This window comes from Propithecus coquereli, unplaced genomic scaffold, assembly GCF_000956105.1.
Source record: "Propithecus coquereli isolate 6110/MARCELLA unplaced genomic scaffold, Pcoq_1.0 Scaffold218, whole genome shotgun sequence".
Classification (NCBI taxonomy): domain Eukaryota; kingdom Metazoa; phylum Chordata; class Mammalia; order Primates; family Indriidae; genus Propithecus; species Propithecus coquereli.
In genome coordinates, this window is record NW_012146967.1 from 2,744,676 (window position 1) to 2,770,364 (window position 25,689).

Below are 25,689 nucleotides of genomic sequence, written 5' to 3' on the forward strand. Positions count from 1 at the left end.
AATCCCATACAGTCAGGCACTGGAGTAGATGCAAAAACAATAGGACATAAGGTGCTATGTAAGTTGTGCATTGGAATCAGACACAAGAGTATAAAAGGGAATGTTTCAGCAATATTGATGATGTTTGCAAGGAATTTTCACAAATAGGAGAGAAACCTTACAATAAACATGAGGAAAAAAATGCAGTCTTACACACACACACAAAATAGAAATAGGAAAAGCTAAAAAACCCCCATGTCTAGTTTTCCTGTGCTTAAGTTTCCAGAGGTTACACGAAATATAATCTGAAAATCAAAATGGGAGCATCTTAAGATCTGTTAGATTTTATTCTATATTTAAATTGTCATTTCTTTGCTGTTCCAAGAAATATTCACAAAATTAGAAAATTAGTGAGTGTCCACATTTTGTTCCTACTTTATGAATTAGTTTTCCCAACCATATGGTGATAATAGGAATGATAAAACCCATTATCCGTACGTGAAATGTCAGTACTTTTGGGAGTATTAATCATAAACTGACTGACTTTGGAGGACTTTAAAAAGGGACCAAGATGTGCACAGCAATCAGGCTCACCCTTCACCACTCAAAGACCAGACCGTGCTCCGTCGAAGGGTGTTCCTAGCTGCAAGCATGCGCATAGGTATGGTTCTTTTTATTCACTCAGGGCCTCATAAAAATAGCTGGTTACTTTAGCTTCATTTAAAGATTTACTTTTAAGTGGCTTTTCCCTTCAATGGGAAATTAACATCTTTAGAATAAGGAAAACAATGTATCCTCCTTTTTGAACTCAATATATTAACCATTACTTTCTTTTTTTTCTTGTGAATTCTACTGTGGTTTGGAAAACCATTACTTTCTATGGTCGTGGTTAGGGCCAAGTTTGCTAGAGAATGCTACATATAAGAAAAGTTTACTAAAACAGAAAACTCCATTGCATAAACCATTCTTCTCTTCTTTCCCCTCCTCACCTGCTCCTCTGGCACCTTTGAAAATTACTCAAAGGGCATGAAAATTATTCTCTCTTTTCGTCCCCCTTTCCTTACACCTCCGCACAAACTCCTTCCTCAATGCATCTAATAAAACCCAACTTATGCATTAAAGATGATCTACAGCACTTCCTACACTGACATCAGTTAGTTTTGGGAGGAGACCTTATGTTGAATTAGTTTGAAATGACATGTCATTAGGCAAGCCCGGTTACAGTGAGTCTACACAGGCAAACCAATGTTGCCTCATCTCTAAAGAATCCAGCATCCTGCCAGGAGCCTGTTTCTCATCTTTATGTGCCCGCTGGTGTTCACTGAGAGATCTGTATCCTTAAGTCATCTGCGTATGATAGTGGCTGGGCCAGTCTGAAGGCATGAGTAGCATGAGTAATCCACAATTATCACATTAAGAAACTTGCAAACTCCACCATCAAAAAAATTTAAGTTACTGACTACTCAGAGTAAAGAAAAGTTAATGCTATTTCTTACCTCATACATTTTTCAGAGGAAGTCTACTTTTCTCCAGCCTTCCAAACAGCAGGATCTAGAAGATACTCTAATGGGGATTTTTATTATAAACTGAGGGATATATTTTAGGAAAGAGTGTTTTTTTGGGTGAGTCTCTAAAGGGAACCTGCACAGCAACACTGCCCAGAGTGAATCAAGTACAAACACTAAATTTTCCTAAGCTATAAAACATTAAGCACAAAACGTAAGCAACATATCACAACTTTATTAGATTTTCTATTTTACTGGCTGTTCAGATTCAACTAAGGCCTTAGTAACCTGTAACTATAGTCCTTTAACATCTTTGCGGTGTCATTGTACATAATACGAAATCTGATTAGGTGGCACAAGACTAGTCAATCTGTCAATACAGAGCAACTGTTAACAACTGTGACAGCTTTGGTTTTATAATAATTTAACCACAAAATGTAAAGATATTTATGTAAGGGTTCTTTGCAGCTGCTGTGCAAGGCATTACTCAAAAAAATTTTGCCAGGATACTAGCAATGCCATGTTGCAGGTCAGTCAAAAGTCTGCCTTGTATTTAGCACAAGAAAGGTAGCAAGGGCGTGAAAACTTATTTTTTCTTTTGGGCGCCCTTTCCTTACACCTCTGCACACACTCCTTCCTCAATGCATCCATTTATCTAACATCTTGATTACAATCCCCTGGTGCTCTCCAAGGAACAGGGGTATTTATGGTTTTGCTCAGAGCAGGGGTGGTAATGATGGGTGGCTCAATGGACAAACTGACAAAGCGAGGGAAGGGAAACATCCCCAAAACTTATTATTTAATAGAATGTTCTTCATGACACCTCTTGGGATGTAAACAGAGCTTGGTGTAAAGAAGTTCATTCTAATGGCTAAAGACTTGTATGACTGAGTAAGGCAACTTCTTGACCCCTACCCACCTGTTAACAGATTTTCCTAAAAATCCGGGGACAAAGGAGAAGGAGGCATATTGCTCCCTTTCCAAATGGGGGCGACGTGCCTCCTCCCAGAAGTGATTTTAAAATTCTGGCTCCTAAAAGCAGCAGCCTCCCCGCCAGCCATTTTGGCACGAGCAGTTATAGCTGCATACTTGGGAACCTGTCAGTTCTCGAGTCTGATGTCTGAAGAGCGCCTCAGTTTGCTTCCACTTCGGAGGGTCGGTGGTGCCTGCAGTCCTGTTGTTCAGGCTCTACCCTTTGATAACGGCGATTGGTCTCAGCTTAATGGCCTTCTTGCTGATTCCAGCGTCGTGGCAGGTGTTCACCACATCTGTCACGTTCTTATAGGACTCAGGAGCCTGAGTGGGAGGAATTACGATTATAATGTAAAAGTCTACTGGAAATGCAATTTCTAAAATCACTGTCTTTCCCTTGTAATTAAAGAAATGTACACTAAAATAATGCCGAGGGCTTTTTTGGTCTGTTGAATTAGCAAAAGTTTAAAAAATGAGTAGCTTGATATTGGTAAGGGGTAGTGAGATAAACACTCTCATCTTGTTTTATATTTTTTCTGTATTTCTCAAAATTTCTCCAAAGAACATTTATTACTTGCACCATTACAACAAAAAGCAGTAAATGTAATGAAATAAAACATACACAACAATACCTGACTGAAAGAAAAGCAACCAAACCATCATATGTCAGTGGTAATTATCTCTGGATGGTAGAGTTACTGAAGTTTTAACTTTCTTTCTTTATATATTTCTATGGTTGTCAAAATTTCTGGAGTGAACATGTATTTGTCACAATAAGGCAAAGTTATTAAATTCACATATGATATAAATAAACCCAAACTGTATGTGTATGTGTGTATATAGATGGGTATGTGTATGTACCTACACTCACTCACAATTTATTTCTGAGTTGCTAGCAAGACCCCCATCTTTCCATCTCACCCACACTCACTGTCTTGTCATTAGAACCAACCTCATCGCACACCCCGTTTACCCTTACTCATGTCAACACAAGAGGGCTGCCCAAACTGACTCCCACAGGCTCTGTACATACCCTCTTCTAGCCCATGTCCCAGTCTCTCACAGTTTCTGAAACTTTCCCACTCTGGCGTCTGGAACTTTTTCCAGAGGAAGGAACAAAATCCCCTCCTCCTTCCCTTTTTCTTTGAATGTTCCCTTTACCTTCTTGTTCTTACCAAAACACAGATCTCCCCTGAGGATATTATCTTTGCCTCCAACTTTCTGAAGTGGTAGCTGTTTTCTTCCCCAAACCAGGTCATGCCATTAGCCTGAGAAGTGGGACAGGTGTCCTCTGGCTTTGACAGTCGTTTCTGTTCCCTACCTTCCTCCCTAAGTACTCCTGGCTTTGACTCTTACAGCCATGTTATACTACCTGCTACCTCTTGTTGTGGTTATCTGCTAGAGTCTGAATCACTCCTGGCATTACCTGACTTTCAGCTCCTGGCTCACTGTCACTCTCTCCTGCTACATAATTCTGAATGATTTCACTATCCAGGGAGGGGATCCTTTCAGTACCGTGGCTTCTCAGTCCTCAATTTCTGCCCCTCCAATGACCGTGGCTCTGCTTACCCCAGCCCTTCACTTGCAGGCTCATACCCCAGAGCCTATCATTACCAAAATTACTACCCCTCCATGATCTCACTCGCAAGCATTCCAGGCTGGTGATCACAGCCCAGGTTTCCTGCTTGCTCCCCCTTGTCTCCTATCTCCAACAGTCCTTTAACCCATCTAGGACCTACAGTCCCTTTGCAACACCCTCAATAACCTTGCTTCTCTTTCACTGTGCTGAACTTATGACCCTGGATAAAGGTAGCTCAGCACCTATTTCATGCCTGCACCTATACAGCTAGATACAGTGTAAAAAACACCCAACCACTGAATTTAGCCTATGGAGGTCCTCAGTACTGCGCACGATCATCCAAAATTTCACTGGGCCAATTACTCTCTCTCCTAGATGACTGTTTCATACCTTCTCCTGCACCCGCACTCTCAGTTGCTGACCCTACTTCCTAATACACTGAAAAAATAAAAGCAGCCAACATAAAATTTTCATAAACTCTTACTTTATCTTCCCACCTATCTGCATCTGTGCCCTCTGTCCTTTTATTAAGGATGAATTATCTGCGCTCCTAGCAAAGACCAACCCCATCAACTTGGACACCAGATCCCCCTCCTCTCATCTACTCAAAGTCACTCCTCCTATAATTTACCCCCTTTTCTGTATCAATTTCTGTTTAGATTCTTATCAGTATGCAAACACACCAGTCAGATCATGTCACTCTTCTGCTCAAAATCCTCCAATGTCTTTCCATTTTAATCACAGTAAAAGCAAAATTCCTTTTGTAAGAGAGAGAGAAAAAGGACCCACATACTCTGGCCTCCCTGCTGCCTGGCTGCCCGCTCTCTCTCTTGCTTGCACTTGTCACTCCCGGACTCCTTGCTGTTTCTTGAACATTCTTGCATAATCTCAGCTCAGGGGTTCTGCACTTGCTGTTCTCTCTGCCTGGAAACCATGCTTCCAGATACCCACATAGCCTGTTCCCTCAGTCCCTCCAGGTCTTCACTCACCTCGCTAAAGTCCTCCCTGGCCACCCTACTTAAAACTGCACCCCTCCCCACCTTCCCTTAGACCCTTTCCCTGCTTGGTGTTTACTCCATAGTGCTTATATGCTCATTAACTCACCACACATTTTACTATTGGGTAGGTGCCACAAGGAAGGGATTTAAGTTAGTTTTGTTCACTACAGTATCTCTACCATGCAGAAAAGTAGCTAACTATAGCAGAAGTTTCATGAGTGAATGAAAAAAATCATGTGTTGCAAAGTGAGGAAAAAAACACAACCCCCCGCCCCCCAAAATTAAAAAACAGATGTTAACAGCTGTTATCTCTGGCTGGTTGAATTCTAAATGTTTTCTGTTTTCTTCTTTGCATTTCCTAAATCTTTTAAATTAAACATGTATTATTCTTAAGATCAGGGGGAAAATTCATAGTTACTAAGAAAAATAATGCTTTTTTTCATACTCTGACTCAATAAATCTACTTTGACACTTCCTTCTAGTTATTAAAACATCCGGAAAAAGCTTCATGAAGATACTCATTACAACTTAATTTATAGCAGCAAAAATTTGGAAGCTACTTAAATGTCCACTATGGGCAGAAACTAAGGTACTCAGCTGATGGGATATATAGCAATGATTTAAAAGGTTACACAAACAATTTTATAATAATGTACTGAATCTAAAAAAGGACTACAAAAATGTTTGTAAGCAACAATTATAACTAGCTTAAAAAAAGAACTTAGGGAAAAATATGGCAGTTAAGTATTCTAAAAAATAAGATGATATTTGTGTCGGGGCACTAAGTTTCTGGATGACTATTTTTCTTTTCTCTTAATTTTTTTCCTGTTTATTTTTCATTTGTCTAATATATATTCACGGGGTACAAATGCAATTTCCCTGCACTGATATCTCGCACTGTGGTGAAGTCAGGGCCTTCAGCGCATCTATCACTGAAGCAATGCACGTCGTACCCACCAAGCAACCTCCCGCCATCCGCCTGCCTCCACCTCCTCACTCCTCCGAGTCTTTACTGTCCATCCTTCCACACTCTACTTCCACGGTATACATAATTTAGCTTCCACTTATAAGTGAGAACATGTGGTACTTGTCTTTCTGTGTCTGATTTGTTTCACTTAAGATAATGGCTTCTACTCTTCTCTCTTAAATTTTTAAGGAATGAGTTATGTTGCTTCTAACTTGAATATCTTCATATGTGAACGTATATATATAGGTAATTTGACAATTTAAAGAAAATCTTTGCTCTCCTATAAATCAAACTTTTTCTTTAAAACATTTCCTCCTTCCTTTTTCAAATTTGCTTTCATATTGAAACATAAATATACAACTGTGCAAAAGTAAGGTTAAGATGAGGCAGCTCAAACTATTTTTAAAGCTTAATACATAGAAAGAGACAATACATGAACAGTAAAAATCTTTTTTTTCTTAAGACCAGTCAAGTACAATAGTAAGGAAGGGGGAAAAGAGTAGAATAAGAAAGTCACTCTGATTGACTGAATATTCAATTGAGATAACTCACTATGTTCAGACCAGCCTAAAAATAACTTTTATGAATTTGGCTTATAATTAATCTCCAAACAAAAGAGAAGACAATTAAAACCAAAATAAGAGGCCGGGCGCGGTGGCTCACGCCTGTAATCCTAGCACTCTGGGAGGCCGAGGCGGGCGGATCATTTGAGCTCAGGAGTTCGAAACCAGCCTGAGCAAGAGCGAGACCCCGTCTCTACTAAAAAAATAGAAAGAAATTAATCGGACAGCTAAAAAAATATATATAGAAAAAATTAGCCGGGCATGGTGGCGCATGTCTGTAGTCCCAGCTACTCGGGAGGCTGAGGCAGGAGGATCACTTGAGCCCAGGAGTTTGAGGTTGCTGTGAGCTAGGCTGACGCCATGGCACTCACTCTAGCCAGGGCAGCAGAGTGAGACTCTGTCTCAAAAAAAAAAAAATACCAAAATAAGATAAACCAAGGAAGATAAACAGAAACAGAGGTCATGAAAAAAAAAGAAAAACCCGAACAATTTCTGTTAGTAATACAAAAATTGCTGTCTCTGTGCACTGGCATAAATCATAAATTGTGAACATGCTGAGTATTTATCAAAATTTCACTTACCTCTTCCATAACCAGTTTGGGTGAGGCGACACGGATTGCGATCCCCATATCTGCCAATTTGTCTAAGACATCCTGGAAATCTAAATTACGTCGAGATTTTGCTCGGGACAACGCACGGCCCTAGAACAGGAAAGGTGTGGGAAAAGCACTTTATAAATTCTGAGCTAAATTTTATGTCTGACACCAGTTATTATTTAACACATTGACTGCCACACTAGAAAAGAAATTTTTCCTTGGGGCCATGGTTGTTTTACTATGAAAACAGAGTAAGAACTTTGAAAACAAAATGATTCTCATTTAATGAAAAATTTGTTATTTTTTATTGTTTTCTGTGTGTGAGTTATATGCAACTTGAAAAATAGTTCTCATAGCTCCCAAGGTGAAGAGACATGAGTTACATATGCTTCATGAGGCCCCGGGCTCAAAATGAGAGTAAGTTAAATACAACTCATATGGCCATTTAAAGGTTAGATGCCTTTTCCTTAATTTTTTTTAAAGACTAAAAAGGAGTTTATAAAATGATCTTTTTCTACTTTATCAAGCTTATTACATACCTTTTGCCATAAGCTTCATCATACCCTCTTGGAAAATTAATTTCTATCTGCATAAGGCATTTTGTATTTAAAGATTTAGTTTTGTGTATTTCTAATTACTAATTCAATATAAATATATGAATTTTTAATTGTAAACAGTATGTGTGTCACCACAAAAACTCTGTTCTTTTGTGGTTTAAGATGGTTTTTTAACCTCAGAACTACTGACATTTTGGACTGGATAATTCTTTGTTGTGGGGGCTGTGCACTGTAGGATGTTTAGCAGCATCCCTGGCCTCTCCCCACTAGATGACAATAGCAACTCCCCCTAAAACCGTGACAATCAAAAATGCCCCCCAATACTGCCAATGTCCCTGTGGGAGTTGGGAGTTCACCTTGGTTGGGAATCACTGGGTTAAAATTAAGAGTTGGGAGCTGGAAGTGAGAAACAATCAAAGAAAAAAGTAGGGTTAAAATATATTTGTGAGGGTCTGTCCTAAGAGAAGGTATTCTGGAAAGTTTCTTTTTGCTATTCCAACACTGGCTAAGCACTCTCATGGCTTAGAATAATGGCTGGCAAACGACAGTTTGTGGGCCACATCTGACCCACCAACTATTTTTTAAAATAAAGTTTCATTAGATAGAACATAGCAATGCCCATTTATGTAATACTTAAGGTTGCTTTTGCCCTAAAATGGCACAGCAAATAGCTGACACAAACACCACATGGCCCCAAAAGCCTAAAATATTTACTGTCTGGCCCTTTACGGAAAAAGTTTCCTGACCCCTGGCTTAGAAGATGAGAAGCAATGTGCTGAAATGGGTGTGCAGACTACACAGGGGCCCTGATTTGCAAACAGGGCCTATCCCCCAAATCGTGAGTGGACAAGTACACAATAGGAAGGAGCAAATTAAGCAAATAGGAAGGAGCAGGTCCAGTGACTCACTGAGATAAGCAGTGATGTAAATCTGCACTAGTTACTTATACCACTTATAAACTAGTTACAGTAGGCTGAGCTAGGGTGACCAACTCCCAGTCTGGATTTTCCAAACTTGCAGAGACGAGAAACAGTCCCTGGCCCTACAATGACTTCACTAAGGTGGAGACACTACTAGGTAACCTCAGTCAGTTCACTAAACAGTATACATTATAGGGAATAATTTCAAGTAGAAGACATGACAGACCCAAACTGTAACTTTGTCAATGCTCAACCAGGTACATTTACCAGTCAAAATGCAAAACAACAGCTAAACTGGCGAGAGTGTTTCTAAGGAATTTTCTGTTTTCCTTACCGCTCCATGACAGGTTGTTCCAAAGGTCTCAGTCATGCCCTGTTCAGTGCCTGTAAGAACGTAACTACAGGTTCCCATGGTGCCGCCAATGAGCACTGGTTGTCCAGTGAGCTGAGGATGTACACAAGTCAAATAATTAAAATTTAGGAAAGCATAAGCTTTTCATGTCTGAAATTTAAATTTCTTCTTGCATTGTAGGATAAATCTAGACCTCTAAACACATTGGTCTTACAACTGTATCAACACATTACTTTGGTTCTTTGATAATTTGGACGGAAGCGAAGAGAAAGGGGGTGGAAACGTGAGGACCAGGGAATATGCAGAAGACAGACTAGATTTAAGAGCAAAGCAAAATCCAAAATTATAGGGAAGTGTTACTAGAACAACTATCCTGGACAAGGAATCTGCTCTCTCTTGGCTTCGGTTTCCTAATCCATAAAGGAGTGAACAGGCTATGGGCTTTTCTAACTCTACCACAGCCACACACCAAAGGATAGGAGAAATAAAACAATTTACTCTATATCCTGTCTTCCAATAATTCAAAGGCCTGAATTCCTTTAGTGAAGTAAAATGTACTTAACACAGCACTTTTTTTTTTCTTTTTGAGACAGTGTCTCACTCTGTTGCCCCAGGTAGAGTGCAGTGGTGTCATCCTAGCTCACAGCAACTGCAAACCTCTTGGGCTCATGCGATCCTCCTGCCTCAGCCTCCCGAGTAGCTGGCACTATAGGCGTGCACCACCACATCTGGCTAATTTTTCTATTTTTTTTTTTTTAGAAACGGGGTATGGCTCTTGGCCTTGGCCTCCCAGAGTGCATGCAGCACTTTTTAGACAGCACAGAGAGATACAAGCACAAGAGATGGGGAGGAGTCAGTCACTGCTTCAGAGAAGACTGGGAATCACTGTTCTCATGGGTGACAGAATATTTTCTTTTCACAATGGCTGCTTTCCTGTTTAAATGCAACCCCCATCCAGAACTACTAAATCATGCCTGTACTACTTATTAAACAAAACCACAAACGCAGGGGTACGTACTTGGTAATCAACAGCAATGAGGGGATGGTGAGGAGGGAAGGCGCGGGTGGACCCCTTCCTGTGCACTAACAGCGTCCGTTCCTTTCCGTCCACCACATGCTGCTCTACTTTGGCGATGTTGTGAGAAACATCATAGATCACGTGCAGGTCCAAGTCATCAGGCGTTGTGTTGAAGACCTTGGCAAAAGCCTAAGAGAAAAAGTTGCCATTAAAAGCAGCCAGAACCAGCTCCTCAGAACTTACTGATTTCAGCTAGTCTATACCTGAAGGGAGTAATGGATTTAAGGGTTCAAAAGTAGCAGTATGATTAATCTTCACGTAGAGGACAAAAACTGCCTTTTAGACCATATAGCAAATTCCACTCCATAATTTTCTTTTCTTTTCTTTTTCTATAGAGACATAGTCTCACTCTGTCACCCAGGCTGGAGTGCAGTGGCACGATCACAGCTCACTGCAACCTCAAATTCCTGGGCTCAAGTGATCCTCCTGTCTTAGCCTCCCGAGTAGCCGGGACTACAGGTACATGCCACCACGCCTGGCTAATTTTTCTATTTTTTGTAGAAACAGGGCCTCACTCTTGCTCAGGCTGGTCTTGAGCTCCTGGCCTCAAGCAGTCCTCCTGCCTCGGCCTCCCACAGTGCTATGATTACAGGCATGAGCCACCTTGCCTGGCACTTCTACTTTCTCTGTTGCTCAAGACAAATTCTAGAAATAATTTTGATTTCTCTTCTTCTCTCAGTCCCCACACCTGATACTCTGCTGGTTTAGTTTAATAAGACACCAAAAATGTGGACACTTCCCAAATATTTGGATGTTTATTATGTAAATTTCCAAAACCAAACAACATGGGCTTTTATTTAACTATACCACGTGTCAAAGCACTTAACTTCATCATGAATAACCTGGAACAGAAGAGCAACTTCAACTGTACCTGACGGGTTAAGAAGGTCATGGAAGAGCGGTTGACCCAGGCATAGTTCCCAGCTGCTGCCATTCCCTTCAGGTAGTCCTGACCCTCAGGGGAAGCAATTCTTGCACAAGCCAACTGACGGTCATTGACTATAATCTTGTCTCTCTTCATGGCCTTTTCCATAGCTACCAGTGCATCTGAAACAAGAGAGTAGTTAGATTTCCCTTAAATAATTCAGATTTATTACAGAAAGGTGGGTAGGCTACTTTCAAACTCATTCTACAAAAAATCAAGTGACATACAATTTTCCCTTTAATATGTTTCTGAGTTCATCTATTTGCTCAGTCAAGATATATTTATTAAGAATCTTCTCATATTCATTAAGAATCTTCTCTGTCAGAGTGCGGTGACACTTTGTGGGATACAAGTCAACACGTGCCCTCTAGGAACTTATAAGGAGAACGAGATGTGCATACAAATAGCAACAATATGGTCTTAGTTACTTCTTTCCCAACAGGTGAATGAATGAGAAGTAGTAAAACACATTTTATTACCATCACGGTTTTAAAAAATAATTTTTAATGCTTTAATACAAAAGAACTGGAGACAAGTTGCTAGATCTTCTGCATGAAGATCAAATCCATGACAACGTACAGAGAAGCACTCAGCAGAATGTTCTGAAACACTAGTCGATGCTTCATATATCTGATAGATTAAACAGTTTAAAGGGTCAGGTTGGTACAAATTATTAAATTCTCACAGAATGAAATGTACATACAAGGCTGACCTATAACATGAAACTTAAAGTTTATAATAATTTCCAGCTATATATATCTTTTCATATATTCATAAATCCTTTCACACACCCCATAAGTCATCTAAAGTGACCTCTGCATTACTTTCCTGCCTCCTGTTGTTGTTCACTTTTTTTGTCACGAATGTCCTTTGTGATTATCCAAACTTCAAGGCCCAGCTCAAACATCATGTAACCCACAAGAGTAAAGAGATTGACAACTGGAGCTAACATTTACTGAGTGTTTACTAATGTTAGGCACTGACTTAAATGTTTTACATATTTTATTTCATGAACTTTCCATGACAATACCATATGGAATAATTACTATACCCATTTTTTTTCACACAAGAAGGTTTAAGCCCAGTGAAGTTATTTAATTTGTTTGAGGTCACAAATTAGAAGACCAAGGATAAAATGCATACAGTACAATTCCAGAGCTTTCTCTCTTAAAACCCCATTTGGTTCTCATAAAATGTACATTTTTAGCACCCAGTTTAGAATATACCTGTGGCTACTTGATGGCCCAAGCCTCTGCTTCCGCTGTGGATCATCACACACACCTGTCCCTTATGGTCGATGCCCATTTTCTTAGCAGCATACTCATTGAAAATCTCATCCACAACCTGGATTTCTGCATAGTGGTTGCCTGCTCCCAGGGTCCCCAACTGCAAATGTAAGAATGTCAGATAATATAGTTCCTATTCTAGTTTTTTAAAAAAATTTATTTAAAAGGCAAATAGGTAAAACAAACTAACAATAATAAAATAACCATACAAATGGTGTTTTATGTAACAAAAAAATTCCTAAGCCTTAGAAATGCTTCATTCATTTAAAATGATATTCTATGCAACAAAAATAACGTAGACTAGCTTCTGAATTTTATTCAATCATTATATGCTCAAGATACACCAATATAAAAGGCTTCATAACCACCCCCCCTCCAAAAAAACCCAGGCCATTAAATGGCTCACGGGACATTTTAAACATCATGAAAGAAGAGTGAAATTTTGGGATGAATGCTGGTGAACGCTGACTCTTAGAGAAGGTCCAAGTTCAAATGATTTTTGAAACACATAAGTTCATGTACACCGACCATTATCTCTAATTGAAAAAATATATTCCGCAACTGGAGCTAATAAATGATTCAGAGAACCAGAGAATGGCAGTGTTGGAATAGTCTTTAGTGGTTGCCTAGTTTTAACTATCCCAATTTTCAATGAGAAAATGAGACCCAGACAGGCCAAAGAGCATTGCCCAAGGTCACAGTGAATTAGTGGCAAAGCCATCATAATTAGCCGTAAATTTAAAACATCTAGTATATTCTTATCTCATGACACCATGCATTAACAAGGTATCTCTTTCCATCTTAGATGCCAGAAAACTTTTGGTCAAATCCATAGATTGTCAAAGTATGTACATATGTAATCTTTGACATATGTTATAAGCCTTATGATCATATCCCATTTTTCTCCCATCTACTTCTAATTCATGATATCTTGTCTTATTTTATGAACAATTTGCAAGCTCCTGATAGCTTTTTAGAATAAGTATGAAGCATAAACAAATTTGCATTTTTTGATATACTGCCAAAAAAACCTGGGAATGTTTGCTCAATGGAAGATACAGATATTTCCCTGCAACAACAAAATATGAAAAAAAAATTAATGTTACCCCTCCAAAGTGAGAGTTACCTGAGGAAGGCCTCTTTTTTTAGCCCTCGCAGAGACCTTATTGGGATCAGCTTGCAGCATCCTTCCATACTCCTCACAGTGCTCCTTGTCTTCAGCCCAGGCATAGCCTTCTCTTAGGGACCAGTCCACACCCATCTCCAAGGCCTCCTCCAGGTCTCTGGGTACATAGTAAAAGGTGCCAGTCATTTCACAGCAAAGGCACATCACAACCTAAGTATGACCACATCTCGAAAGGGCAGAGGACAGCTCTACACTTACTATCTCCTGTGTACCAGGCCTTACGCTAGATACAAAGTTTGAGCTTAAGCTCTCAGCAACTCTAGTTTTTTGAAGAAAGTGGTCACATATATAACTGCAATATAAAATGGTCAATGGCTTAGTAGACATAATTATAGTTCCACTTGACATTTATATGGCCCCTCGTAATTTTCAAATCTTTTTACATTAGATTTGCCTCTCTTGAATTCTATGAGGTGGTGATTAAGCAGCCAAAGAAAATTTAAAACCTTAATCAGGTATCACTCTCTGTGACTAATCTGACCAGCTATACACCTTCATTAATAATTTATAAAAACTTATGGTCAAATAATAAATGAAGGTATCTAGATTTCCCCAGGAGACACAATTTAAATTTTAAGGCCTATTCCCACTTTTATAACAGTATTGAGCAGCTTACTGCACCTGCATTTTGAAGCTGAGGTGCCCATACATTAAATCTTTGGAGGGAAAAAGCTTTAATCTTTATCTAAGGTCTAGCTCTCTTTCAAACACTATCAAGAAAGAAAGGCTACACTTTTCAATGTTTCCCTCCCACTACCCTAGAGGACAGCCCATTTCAAACATTATTTACTAGGACAAAATTGCTATCTAAAATATTTGTAAAGATGCTTGGAATTTATTTGTATGTTTCATGTATGCTTTTCAAATTGGGGCTGCATGTCAGGGATCATGTGAAATCACAGAACAAATATCTTCCAAGTACTTTAATTTTACATCAAGTTTTTTTTTGCGGGGGGAGGGGAGCTATATAACAGGTAATAGCTAAAAACATTTTTCTATTAATTATGCACACATATTTGATTAGAATGCAAAAGTCGTTTAAATTTTAAAGGTAAGGCCAAGCACAGTGGCTCACACCTGTAGTGCTAGCACTTTGGGAGGCCAAGATGGGAGGATCGCTTGAGCCCAGGAGTTGGAGGCTGCAGTGAGCTATGATGATGCCACTGCACTCCAGACAGGGCAACAGAGTGAGACCCTATCTCAAAAGAAAAAGGAAAAAAAAAGAAAAAAAGACAAAGCAAATGTCAAAGAAACATACTTGGCACACTATTCTGCTACTGAAGTATTCTGCAAAGTTGAAGATACACTGCTTTGCATAAGCTATGATACAGTACAGTCAGTGGCCATCTGAGAGGTAGGTACACTGTAGCGTTACATTTACTTCTCTACTTAGCTGAGGAACATAGCCAGTGCTATCATTCAAAAAGGAAGATTGTGGATGAATAGGCTCATTGACAAAAGGCAGTGGGATTCGGAATACAGCCTCTGAAGTCAAAGGATATTTGGTTTGAATCCTGATATCACTTACTAAACTTATTATCTCTTTAAACCTGTTTTCTTTTTTGTAAATTAGGGATAATAATAGGATTACTGTCTAGATGAAGTATCATGCACAGTGCCTTGAAGTTAGAAAGTGCTCAATAAATAGCAGTGAATATTACTCTATTACAAATATTACTCTATGTAAAAGGCTGCTAATAGTGAACATCAGTCGACTACCATCTCTAATAAATGGGCTGGACCTCACGCTTAAACAAACAATTCTTACTACTTCCTGAAAAGTGACTGACCAACCCTTATTTCTCATGTGTCCTATGTAGGAAATGAAGCTGAGGGTCATGTGGTTATTATTATATCTCTCATTTGATTTACTGGAAACTTGTGCTCTTACTTTGCATTCATTGGGATAACACCTTTTGATCCCACCCCAACAGGAATGTGGTCAAACATAGCTTGGGCAAGTTGCTCCTTTACAGGCTGGACATCACTTTCATCTAAATTGGTTCTTAGCAAGCGGACACCACAGTTGATGTCAAATCCGACACCACCTACAAAATAAGCAACAGTTAGTCAAATATTAGCAAAACCAGGTGGTCAGGCTTTGTTACTCACAGTGTCTCACCATTAATACTGGGCTAAAAAGATATCCATTCTTTTAAAGATAACTATGTTTTAAAATAGCCAACAAAGTGGTTCTCTGCAGGGTAAAGTATGATGATACCAAAATAACCTAAAGTAACATACATACTAAAGGTACTTTATGGGCTAGGGAGGCAGTAATAAACGAATAACATCTAATATAGAGATCAAAACGTCAATAATGTGCCTCTCTTTTTTTCTTGACCACTCTTATCAGGGGTTGATGAATTCTATTAGTCTTTTTAAATAACCAACTTTTGGCTTTGTTGGTCCTTTCTATTGTGTATCTTTACATTTCATTCATTCTAATTATTTATATCTTTCTACTTTATGGGGTCTACTTTATTGTTCTTTCTCTAACTTTTTGAGATAGATGCTTAGATCATTGATATTTCAGCCTTTCTTTTTTCCTACTTTGTACGTTTAAGGCTATATGTTTCTGGGCTGGGCACTGTGGCTCATGATTGTAATCCTAGCACTCTGGGAGGCCGAGGTGTGAGGATCACTTGAGCTCGGGAGTTCGAGACCAGCCTCAGCAAGAGCAAGATTCTGCTTCTACTAAAAATAGAAAAAATTAGCTGGGAATGGTGGCGTGCACCCCTAGTCCCAGATACTCTGGAGACTGAGGCAGAAGGATTGCTTGAGCCCAGGAGTTTGAGGTTGCAGTGACCTATGATGATGCCACTGCATTCTAGCCTGGGTGACAGAGCAAGACTCTGTCCAAAAAAAAAGGCTTTGTTTCCATCCAAGGATGGCATTAACAGTAATCAAGTTTTTAGACATAAGTATTTTTAAAATGATTTTTTTCCACTGCTTTGAGAGACTGGCAAATAAAAATTGTTTACATTTAGGTGTATACAATGTACATATACATTGTGAAAGGACTGCCAAAATCAGGCTGATCAATTTACATAGTTACCAACCTATTTAGACCTACTGTCTTAGCAAATTTCAAGTATACATTATTATTAACTGTAGTCACCATGTTGTACATTAGATTTCCAGAACTTATTTATCTTACAACTGAGATTCTGTATCCTTTGGCCAACATCTCCTGGAGATCCACCCACTGTCCCTGCAACCACCATTCTGCTCTGTCTCTATGAATTCAGCTTTTTTAGATTCCACATATAAGTGATGTCATATAGTATTTTTTTTTAAATTTCAAAATATTAAGGGGGTACAAATGTTTTAGGTTACATGGATGTTTTTGCAGTGCTTGAGTCCTGGCTATAGGTGTGCCCGTCACCCTTCTGTGTCTGGCTTATTTCTCAGCATATTGTACTCTAGGTTCATCCACATTTTCCCCTCTGATTTTTAAAATTGGTTTCCTTTTTTTTTTTTCTTTTTTTTCTTTTTTCTGGTTTCCTTCTTTTAAAGGTTGAATAATATTCCATTACATATATACGTTTTCTTTATCCATTCACTTGTCAACAAACATTTATGTTGTTTCCATATCTTGGCTGTTGGGAATAATGCTGCAATGAACATGGGGGTGCAGACAACGCTCCAAGATGACGACTTCGGTTCCTATGGATACGTATCCAGAAGTGGGATTGCTGGATCACATGTAGTTCTACTTTTAATTTTCTGAGGAAAAACCATACTGTTTTCTATAATGGCTATGCCAATTTACATTCTCCATATTCTTGATTTTCAGACATAAGTATTTTTTATTAACATTAAAATTATTTTCTAATTTCCATTTTTTTGACTCATAAGCTATTAAAAAGCATAATGTTTAATTCCCAAATATATGGTTTCTTTTTTTTTTTTTTAACTGATTTCTAACTTAATTCCCTTGTGTGGTCAGATAATATCCTCTATATCAGTGGTTTTCAAGTGCAGTCCACAAACCCCTGGGTGAGAGTGGGGGAACAAGACCCTTTGAGTGTTGCTCCATGAATTAGTATTAAACGTGTTTTGGGACAGGATCTGTCTTAGGAGTTTTACAGAGCTTTGCCCTGAAGGCATAGGTGAATGTGCTGGTTTGCATTTCGAATGCTGTTACACTGGAAGGGCGTCTCTGAAAGGCAGTAGCGGCTGTATCCCACGAGGCGCCGCGTTTCTCAGACCTAAAGAATTGGATTTGCTTTGTAAAGCACAAGCGAATCTGTTAAAAACTATAGGCTGAGAGCTGACGATGGAGTGCCCTCCGGAACAAACAGCTTCCCAGAAAGGCCAGCTTCCCAAAGGGCCAAAAGCAAAGCTTTTGTTTAAACCACTCTAGACTACCTGTCTCCATTCACAATAACCTAATAAACATGGAGCCTGCATATCTCTGTTTAACCCCTCTGTTTAAATGATAAATTTACCTTAGAATTTAGAAATTAACCTTTGAAAGACTTTGTAACCGTTTGCTCACGTAAATAGAATTAGTTAAAGAATCTGTAGAACCCTTCTGTAAAAGCCTTTTGAAAATCTGTTAACCTGAGAGGAACTACCTGCTGTTACGTAAATTTGTTACCCCTGACAATTGTTCACTATTTTCTATAAGTTACATGTAAGACCTCATTCGGGGCTTTTTGAGACCAACAGAGAGGTCCGAGCCCCCTGAGCTCCCGCTTTGCCTATAATCTTTATAAACTTATAAAACTATATCTTTGTCTCAGTGTATTCTTTTATTTCTTCCATTTTCCATTTCTCTCTATTATATTCTTATCCCTTGCAACTCTACCAAAGGGACCCGGTTTTTTGCAGGGAACACTGGCCACGTTCCCCGCATTTGAGGTCTGTAAGATTCATTTTATAATAATGATAAATTATTTGTCTTTTTTACTCATATTCTCTGAGTATACAGTGAGATTTTCCAAAGGATATATGACATGTGACAACATCTTTCCTCTGACAGAAAATGAAACTTGTGTATTCTTGTCTTTCAAAAATTTGTTTTGATTTCTAATAAGGTAAACATTGGTAAAGCCTTTAAGACCAATGCTTAATAATTTTTATGAGTGCAAAGTGGTCCTGAGCACAAAGTTTGAAAACTGCTGGTCTATATGATTTCAATGCTTTGAAATTTAAGACCTGCTTTATGGCTCAGCATGTGGTCAATTTCAGCAAAAACTCTGTGCACACTTGAAAAAAATGTGTATTTTGCACTTTTTGGGTGCACTGCATGTGCACACCCAACCACACATGTGTATTAGAGGTCAAGGTGTCAAATTTGTTAACTAGATCACTCAAATCATCTACATTTTTACTGACTGAAATTTGCTATTACCTCAAGAGAAAAACAGTGTTAAATGTTGGGCTCAAATATCCACACCTTTTTCTCTCTTTCTCTGGATCTTGACCTCACAAATTCTTATTGCCTTAGCAGCTTTCCTGTGCCTTCACACAGATTATTTTTCTATGTTTAAATATTAAATAGCCTTTCTCATTATTTTCAGCAGGGGACTGGTCTGAGACAGCCTAGTCCACCATCACCAGAAGCAGAACTCCCAAGATGTCATTTAAACTTTCATTTTTATTCAGACTCTTTGAAAGCAAAAGATATTACTTCTGGTATGGAATGTTTTCAGTGAAAGCAACCCATAACCACAGCAGAAAAGGTATATACAATTCAGAGGTGAATAACAATGGTAGGAGTAAACGCTTACTGAATATGGCCTATGTGCTTAGCACTGTTCTAAGTATTTTACGCAGCTAACTCATTCAATCATCATAATGCTGTGTTGTAACATTATTAGACCTGGTTTGTCTATGAGGTAACTGAGTCACAAAGATACAAAATTTGCTTGTTTGTTTTGTAGCCAATGTCTGAACAGCGTGTGGCATTTCGTAGGAGTGCCCCCAAATTTTCAATAAATATATACTCTGCTTGATATTTTAATAGGCTTTCAGTGTCCAGAATCAATTCTCAGCAAATGTGAGGGAAAAAAAATGATAGAATATGATCAGACTGAGTTATGTACACAAAGAGAAGCAGTGTAATGTTACAGAAAGGCTAAGGTCCACAGAGAAAAGCTACACACCTAACAGTGGACATGCACAGTGACCTTACCTGGGGATACCACTGCTTCAGGGTCATTCATATCAAAGGCTGCCATATTCCCAATAGCAAACCCATAGCCTGAATGGACATCAGGAAGTCCAATAGATCGCTGAAAGAGAATTGGAAAATGAAATACAGCTGTTTCCACCTGGCACTCTGGTTGCCTGATGGACCCGACATCAATTCCTAAATAGGCTGCAGGCTGAAGCCTTCCCCAAATTAAGATTCTGTTTTCACAAAATCTTCTCTATTGGTGGAAATTAGGTGGAAGAACTCCGAATTACAAAGCTAAATACAGTAAGAAAAAACCTTTTTATAAAGTCTGACTGCTAAGGGAATCCAAAACAGAAAAGCCTCAGAATAACATGACATAGGAGGACCACAAACTAACTTTAATGTACTATTACTTTTAAAGATGATCTTAAGACATTGACGAATTATGGTCATGCCAGCTTAGGAAGAGGGAAATATCCAATTTATATAGATAATTACTTTTAAGTAATCAGACAAATGTAATCCATTTGATGGAATGAATATTGTAGACTTTCTACATCTGGGACCTAGAAAATGACCCTGACCCAGAAGAGTGCAGGTCAAACATGGCAAAGATATATGGAGATACCTAGACACAAACAAGTTTCTTAAATGCAAAAGCCATGTCATTTCATATCCCTACACCCCAGCCCAGCATAGTAACTGGCATAAAGACCTCAGAAAATGCCTGTCGAATGGATCCATTTTTAACATCTACCTCTAATGGTGGTATATGAATGTCACACTGCGGTGGGGGCCCACATGTACCATCCAGTTCTATAACTGTTACTGCCACCACCCTTCTTTTCCAATCATCTCCAGAATAGGTATGTTGTCCTCTCTCCCTCCTGTCAGTCTGATCCCTTAAACTTTCCATTCCTTCTCCAACCATCCTCTTGATAGGGCCATGGTGAAACCTACAACAGTGGTACACTGATCCAGGTATAATGATGTTACTATGACAAAGAAACAAGGAAACAAAAAAACTATTCAAAAATTCCTGAATGGCTACTGAATCTAGTTAAAGGCATCTAGAAACAAAGATGCCATCCAGATTCAATTATTTCTTTAGGTCCATGGTTATTTCTAGATGATCAAAGGTTACTGTCTAAATCAGGGGTCCCCAATCTATAGTGAATGTATAATTATTTCATTATATATTATAATGTAATAATAATAGAAATAAAGTGCACAATAAATGTAATGCACTTGAATCATCCCAAAACCAGCGCCGCCCCCCACCCCCCCATGGAAAAATTGTCTTCCATGAAAACGGTCCCTGGTGCCAAAAAGGTTGGTGAGTGCTGGTCTAAATGATACCACTATCAGTTAAGCGTGTCCATTCATCTATGCAACAGACTTTAGATTAAGAAGAAATATAAATGATTAAAGCTCCGAACTCTGACTCACATGAACAATCCCAGGCAGGGCTGCCACATTGCCAATCTGTTTCATGGCTGGCAAGAAGCCACCAACACCTGAAAACAAAAATTGAATATTAGAAAACGGGACATACCTGATGTTTAGCATTAATTACATTCATGTTTCTAGACTGCATTACATGAAGGGGTAGTGGTCAGGGCTACTAAAACAACAAAGGACAGAAAGATATTTGAGATGCAAATGGGAAGGGAGCTTTGTCAAGAAGGAAGCAGACATACAGGAAAGAGTCACAGATGTGCTGTCAGTGTTCTGTGTATACCACAAGAAGGCTGCTTGCAAATGTTGTACTGGGAGATGTAAAACATAACTATCAAATTTTATACTGTCAATACAAAAAACGTATTCTTTCAATAGTCCACATTATTTATCAAAAAAACCAACACAGGTTTTATTCTAAGTAACAAAGAAACACAATGTGGAAGAACTGGGAAACACTGGATTGAGAGATAGGGGTTGTGGGGGTTCAGTCCCAGCTCTGTAACTGGGTAACTGTCTCATTTCAGAGAGGTGAGCATACCCTGGTGGAAGGGTGGGGAGGGCTTTAGTTTGCTGATCCAAAAATGAAAGGGCTAAAACTAGATGATTTATATACCATCATTGTTAAAGTATTATCATAGAGCTTTGTACATTTTATCTACACCTTGCTGCAGCCCTGCAAGATAGGTATAATGTCCTCTTTTGTAGAAGAGGTAACTGAGGTTCAGTAAGCCTAATTGGTGTACTGGTTAGGAATGCCGGCTTTGAAATCAGACACGCTTGAATCTGAATTAGGACTCTGCCACCAAGAAGAAGCTGTATGACCTTGGGCAAATTAAAATGATTTAATTTCACTGAGCTTTGACTTACACATCTGTAAAATGGAGATAATAATATCTTCCCTTTGAAGTTATTTTAAGTATTATGTGGGATAATCTATGTAAAGCACCTAGTGAAATGCCTGGCACATACTAAGTGCAAAATAAACGGTAGGTCCTGCTATTATTGTTCAAGGTTTGCTGAGAAACAAACCAGTCTACCTAGCTCCAAACCCTTTCTACAAGCCAACAGGCTAAGGATGTGATCACAAATAAATTTCGAGTTGTGCTTGTTCCTTGACAATAGTTTAAAATTATAATTATTTGAGTTACCATTTTTTCAGGCCATAGGGAAGGCACCACTGTACTACCACAATTGAAACTTTAACATACTTACCACCACCTCGACAGGCATTCCTTAATTCCTCAAACATTAATTTCTCCAGAGCATCATTCACGTAGAAAACTCCTTCAACCTGGTACCAAAGAAAAGGAAAAACAGTATCTGAGTACATGTATGGGAACTACAGGCACTGGATAGAATACACTGTATGTAATATTTATTTTGCTTTACTCCTTATCAAACACTTCCACATGACCTTAAGCAAGCAGAAAACTTCCTATCAAAGACTATGAGCTGCTCCCAACTTTAAATACACCTTAAAAATATATTTTGCAATGTTGAAAAACTGTTTTGTTTATTCTCTTGAACCCGAAGCCAGATTTAAGACTCCAACAGACAAAGCATTTTTTTGTATGTGATAAAGAAATGTCTTCCAACTATGCTCTCACAAAGGCCAAAGGTCTCAGTATTCTCAAGTTTCTAAAATATCAATGGAGTTTGAAAAACCAGACAAGTCAAAAACTCAAATTCTATATATAAAATGTAGTCGTTGGACCTTAGTATTTTTTTCCATGTTTAAGACAACAGCAAATTACACTTTTTTCGTGGTCTATGTTGTTTTTAAATCTATACTTAGGTAAATAGTGAGTAAAAAAAAAAAAAAAACATTTAACATGTAGTTATTCAGCTGTGTGCTAAGTTCTATATAGTTTTAAAGAAGCTTGACAATACAGGAGGCACACAAAGGGCAATGGAAGATCTAATTATGTAACACCAAAGGGCAGAACATTTTTATCAGAGATCAAATATGATGTCCAGTAATGGAGAACTAAAATTTACTTGGTCAGTTATCTGGACAAGTCAATTTATTTTATCAGAAAAGATGACTTCTTTACCACTGCATGAATAACAATACCAGTCAAGAGAAAATGTTTCCAGTACAGTTTTCTAGGGGTCACATTTATTAATTCACTAAACATTAATTGAAGACTTACTATGTATGAGGCACTATACTGGACATAAGGGGAGATAAAAGAATATGACAAGATCTTGCTTTTGAGGAGCTTCCAGTGCAGGACGCAGCCCAGACAGGAAAGTTAGAGTGTAGTGAGGAAAGTGCTATAAAAGAAGTACATAGCGCTACGGAAGAATCTAATAAGGGAGCGGTGTCACTGAGGTCCTGTCTGAGCTGTCTCTTTAACGACAAGAGACACCACTGGAGCAGCAGAATGTTTAGGACCTGAACACAAAGAAGACATAAAGATGGGAGGGGAGAGTTTTAAGGGAACAAAGAGAAATTTTTAGTGTAGCATATAGGTCTTAGGGGAGAAATGGACATTAGAGAGACATAATTATTAGTGTGAAATTCACTGCTCTCATGAGGATGGAAACACACTTCAACTTCAGCATAGAGGTCAGAAGATTTCAAGTCTCCATTCCTAAATAAGAAGTGGTACTAAAGTGTTGTATAAATAGTTAAACCAGAATTGCCTAGCAAAATTAGACTTACTCCTAGACAGAATTAGCAGCAGTTTTTGCAAAACAAGTTGAGCCAGAATAGCTGCCAGACAATGATAGTCTGTTATCACACCCTAAAGACAATCACATCATGGTGTTTCTTATTTTCTACTCCTTCCTTCAGGTACCAGATTCCATACAAAGAAACTGGCCAAACGGGAAACAAAGCACAGTTTTATCACTGTGGACTTCTTCTCCCCTCAGCATCTGGCTAAGTGATTTGCTGACAAGGGGACATTCAATAAACTTTGATCTTGAATAAAAGAGTGGAGCGGCTATCAGGAACGTTTTACCAAAACACAGGATCGCAAACCTTTGGTGCTCTTTTACGGTACCTTTAAGGATTTCAAAAATTATTTTAATAACATATGCACCAAAACTTCACAAATGTCTTTCTTCACATTAATAGAAGATACGAGCAAAACCGGTGATAAGCCCTGAGAGATACAGTGAGCCCAGGCTTTCAAATCATCTGTCTTGGGCTTCCAAGTATCCTTCTGTCAAAGGAAAAAGAAGTGATCTGGACATCGAGTCCTGGCCGAGCTTCTTCCCAGGTGGGTAGAGGAAGCTGTGTCATCCAGATCCTCAAGGTCCTTCTGCGAAGTGAATATTAAAAAACAACCCCTGCCCTGCTAATCTTCTAGGCCGTTGCAAGGAACAAAATCGTTTTATTAAAAACCAACATGGAGTAGTAAATGCTGAAAACTTGGTTCAGAGAACACAGGTCAATAAAGACCATAAAAAAAAACCCCGGCATGACTCAGAGGACTGAGTTCCAGTCCCAGCAACTCTCCCGAGGGCTGGCTGTGCCACCTTGGAAAAGACCACTGGAGTCTCTGAGGACCAGGAACATAACACATCACGTTTACGAGACTTAAGCGTGAAAACTTTGTACACACGGATTTCGCATTTACTTGGATTCCCCAGATACACCCGGCTTGGTTGGCCCTCGTGGTTCGGGGACCTCTCCGGCGGGGCAGCGGGGCCGGCACAGGTTGGGCGGTCTCAGAAACATGAGGGGTGGAGGAGAGGATGAGGGAAATCCTACTGGGGGCGGGGGCGGGCCCAGAGCTCAGGAGAGGTGCTGAGGGCTCGGAGGACGCCCGCCAGGCAGGGAGGGAGACGTCGCGGCCCGGAGCAGCAGAGGCCCGGCCACCGGGTCCTGCTCTGCCTCCTCACCTGCATGTTGGGCACGAAGCCCTTCTTGATCCTCCAGCAGTTTTTACTGATCTTTTCCAAGAACTGCAGCTCATCATTATAGTTGCGACTCATGGTGGCGACAACAGTGGCGAAAACTTCCAAGAGCAGCTGCCGCGCTGTCTGGCTCGCCGGAGCACCGCCTTCTAGGGATTAGCGCGCAGGCGCGGCCGGCTCCGCGGCAGGATGGGCGACGGCAAGCGCCGAGGCTCGAAACTCTTCGCACCAACGGCTTTCCTCTCGTTTCGTTAGACTACCCTCTAGCGTTTAGCCTTTTGGATCTCTGTTCGTCTATTTCCTCTAGGCTACAGCCAAGCTAATACAGTGGTTTTTAGTATGGCCTAGCTTACGCTTCGTTTTGGAAGTGCTTTTCAGCATCTTATGAAAACACCTTGAATCTGGGTCAAGTTCAACTCATCTAGTGAATGCATCGGCTTGGAATTTACACCCGCCGGCCGTAAGGAGAAAAATGTATGTCTGCAGCTGAGGAAGATAAGCATGTTTGAATAAACACCACACCCGAAAATTTATGATGTTTCAGAATGAACCTGTGGATATACATCAAATAACTTTGCTATCAGAAAAGAGCATCCCAAAGACTGAAACATGACAGTTTATCATTTATTCCAACAAACACGTGTGGGAGCATTTGTTACGGCCGGACGCCTGCTGCAAAGATGAGTAAATCGCAGTCCTTGCGGATTGCCAGGGCTTCCCAGCCTAGCCTTCCTTGATGACTAAGTTCTCTGTGATCACGCTTTT

General features: G+C 39.4%; 1 protein-coding gene across 1 annotated transcript; it reads right to left on the reverse strand.

The window, feature by feature from the left end:
- Positions 1–2,255: 2,255 nt before the first annotated feature.
- Positions 2,256–25,122, reverse strand: RTCB (RNA 2',3'-cyclic phosphate and 5'-OH ligase). Its single transcript, XM_012644724.1, has 12 exons — positions 24,910–25,122; positions 22,267–22,345; positions 21,043–21,110; positions 19,609–19,708; positions 15,355–15,511; positions 13,404–13,560; positions 12,218–12,377; positions 10,938–11,113; positions 10,007–10,195; positions 8,971–9,081; positions 7,145–7,264; positions 2,256–2,780 (listed from the first exon to the last, which is right to left on the reverse strand). Exons 1-12 carry the CDS (start codon positions 25,000–25,002, stop codon positions 2,673–2,675), a joined length of 1,518 nt encoding a protein of 505 aa, XP_012500178.1. The 5' UTR covers positions 25,003–25,122; the 3' UTR covers positions 2,256–2,672.
- Positions 25,123–25,689: the final 567 nt, after the last annotated feature.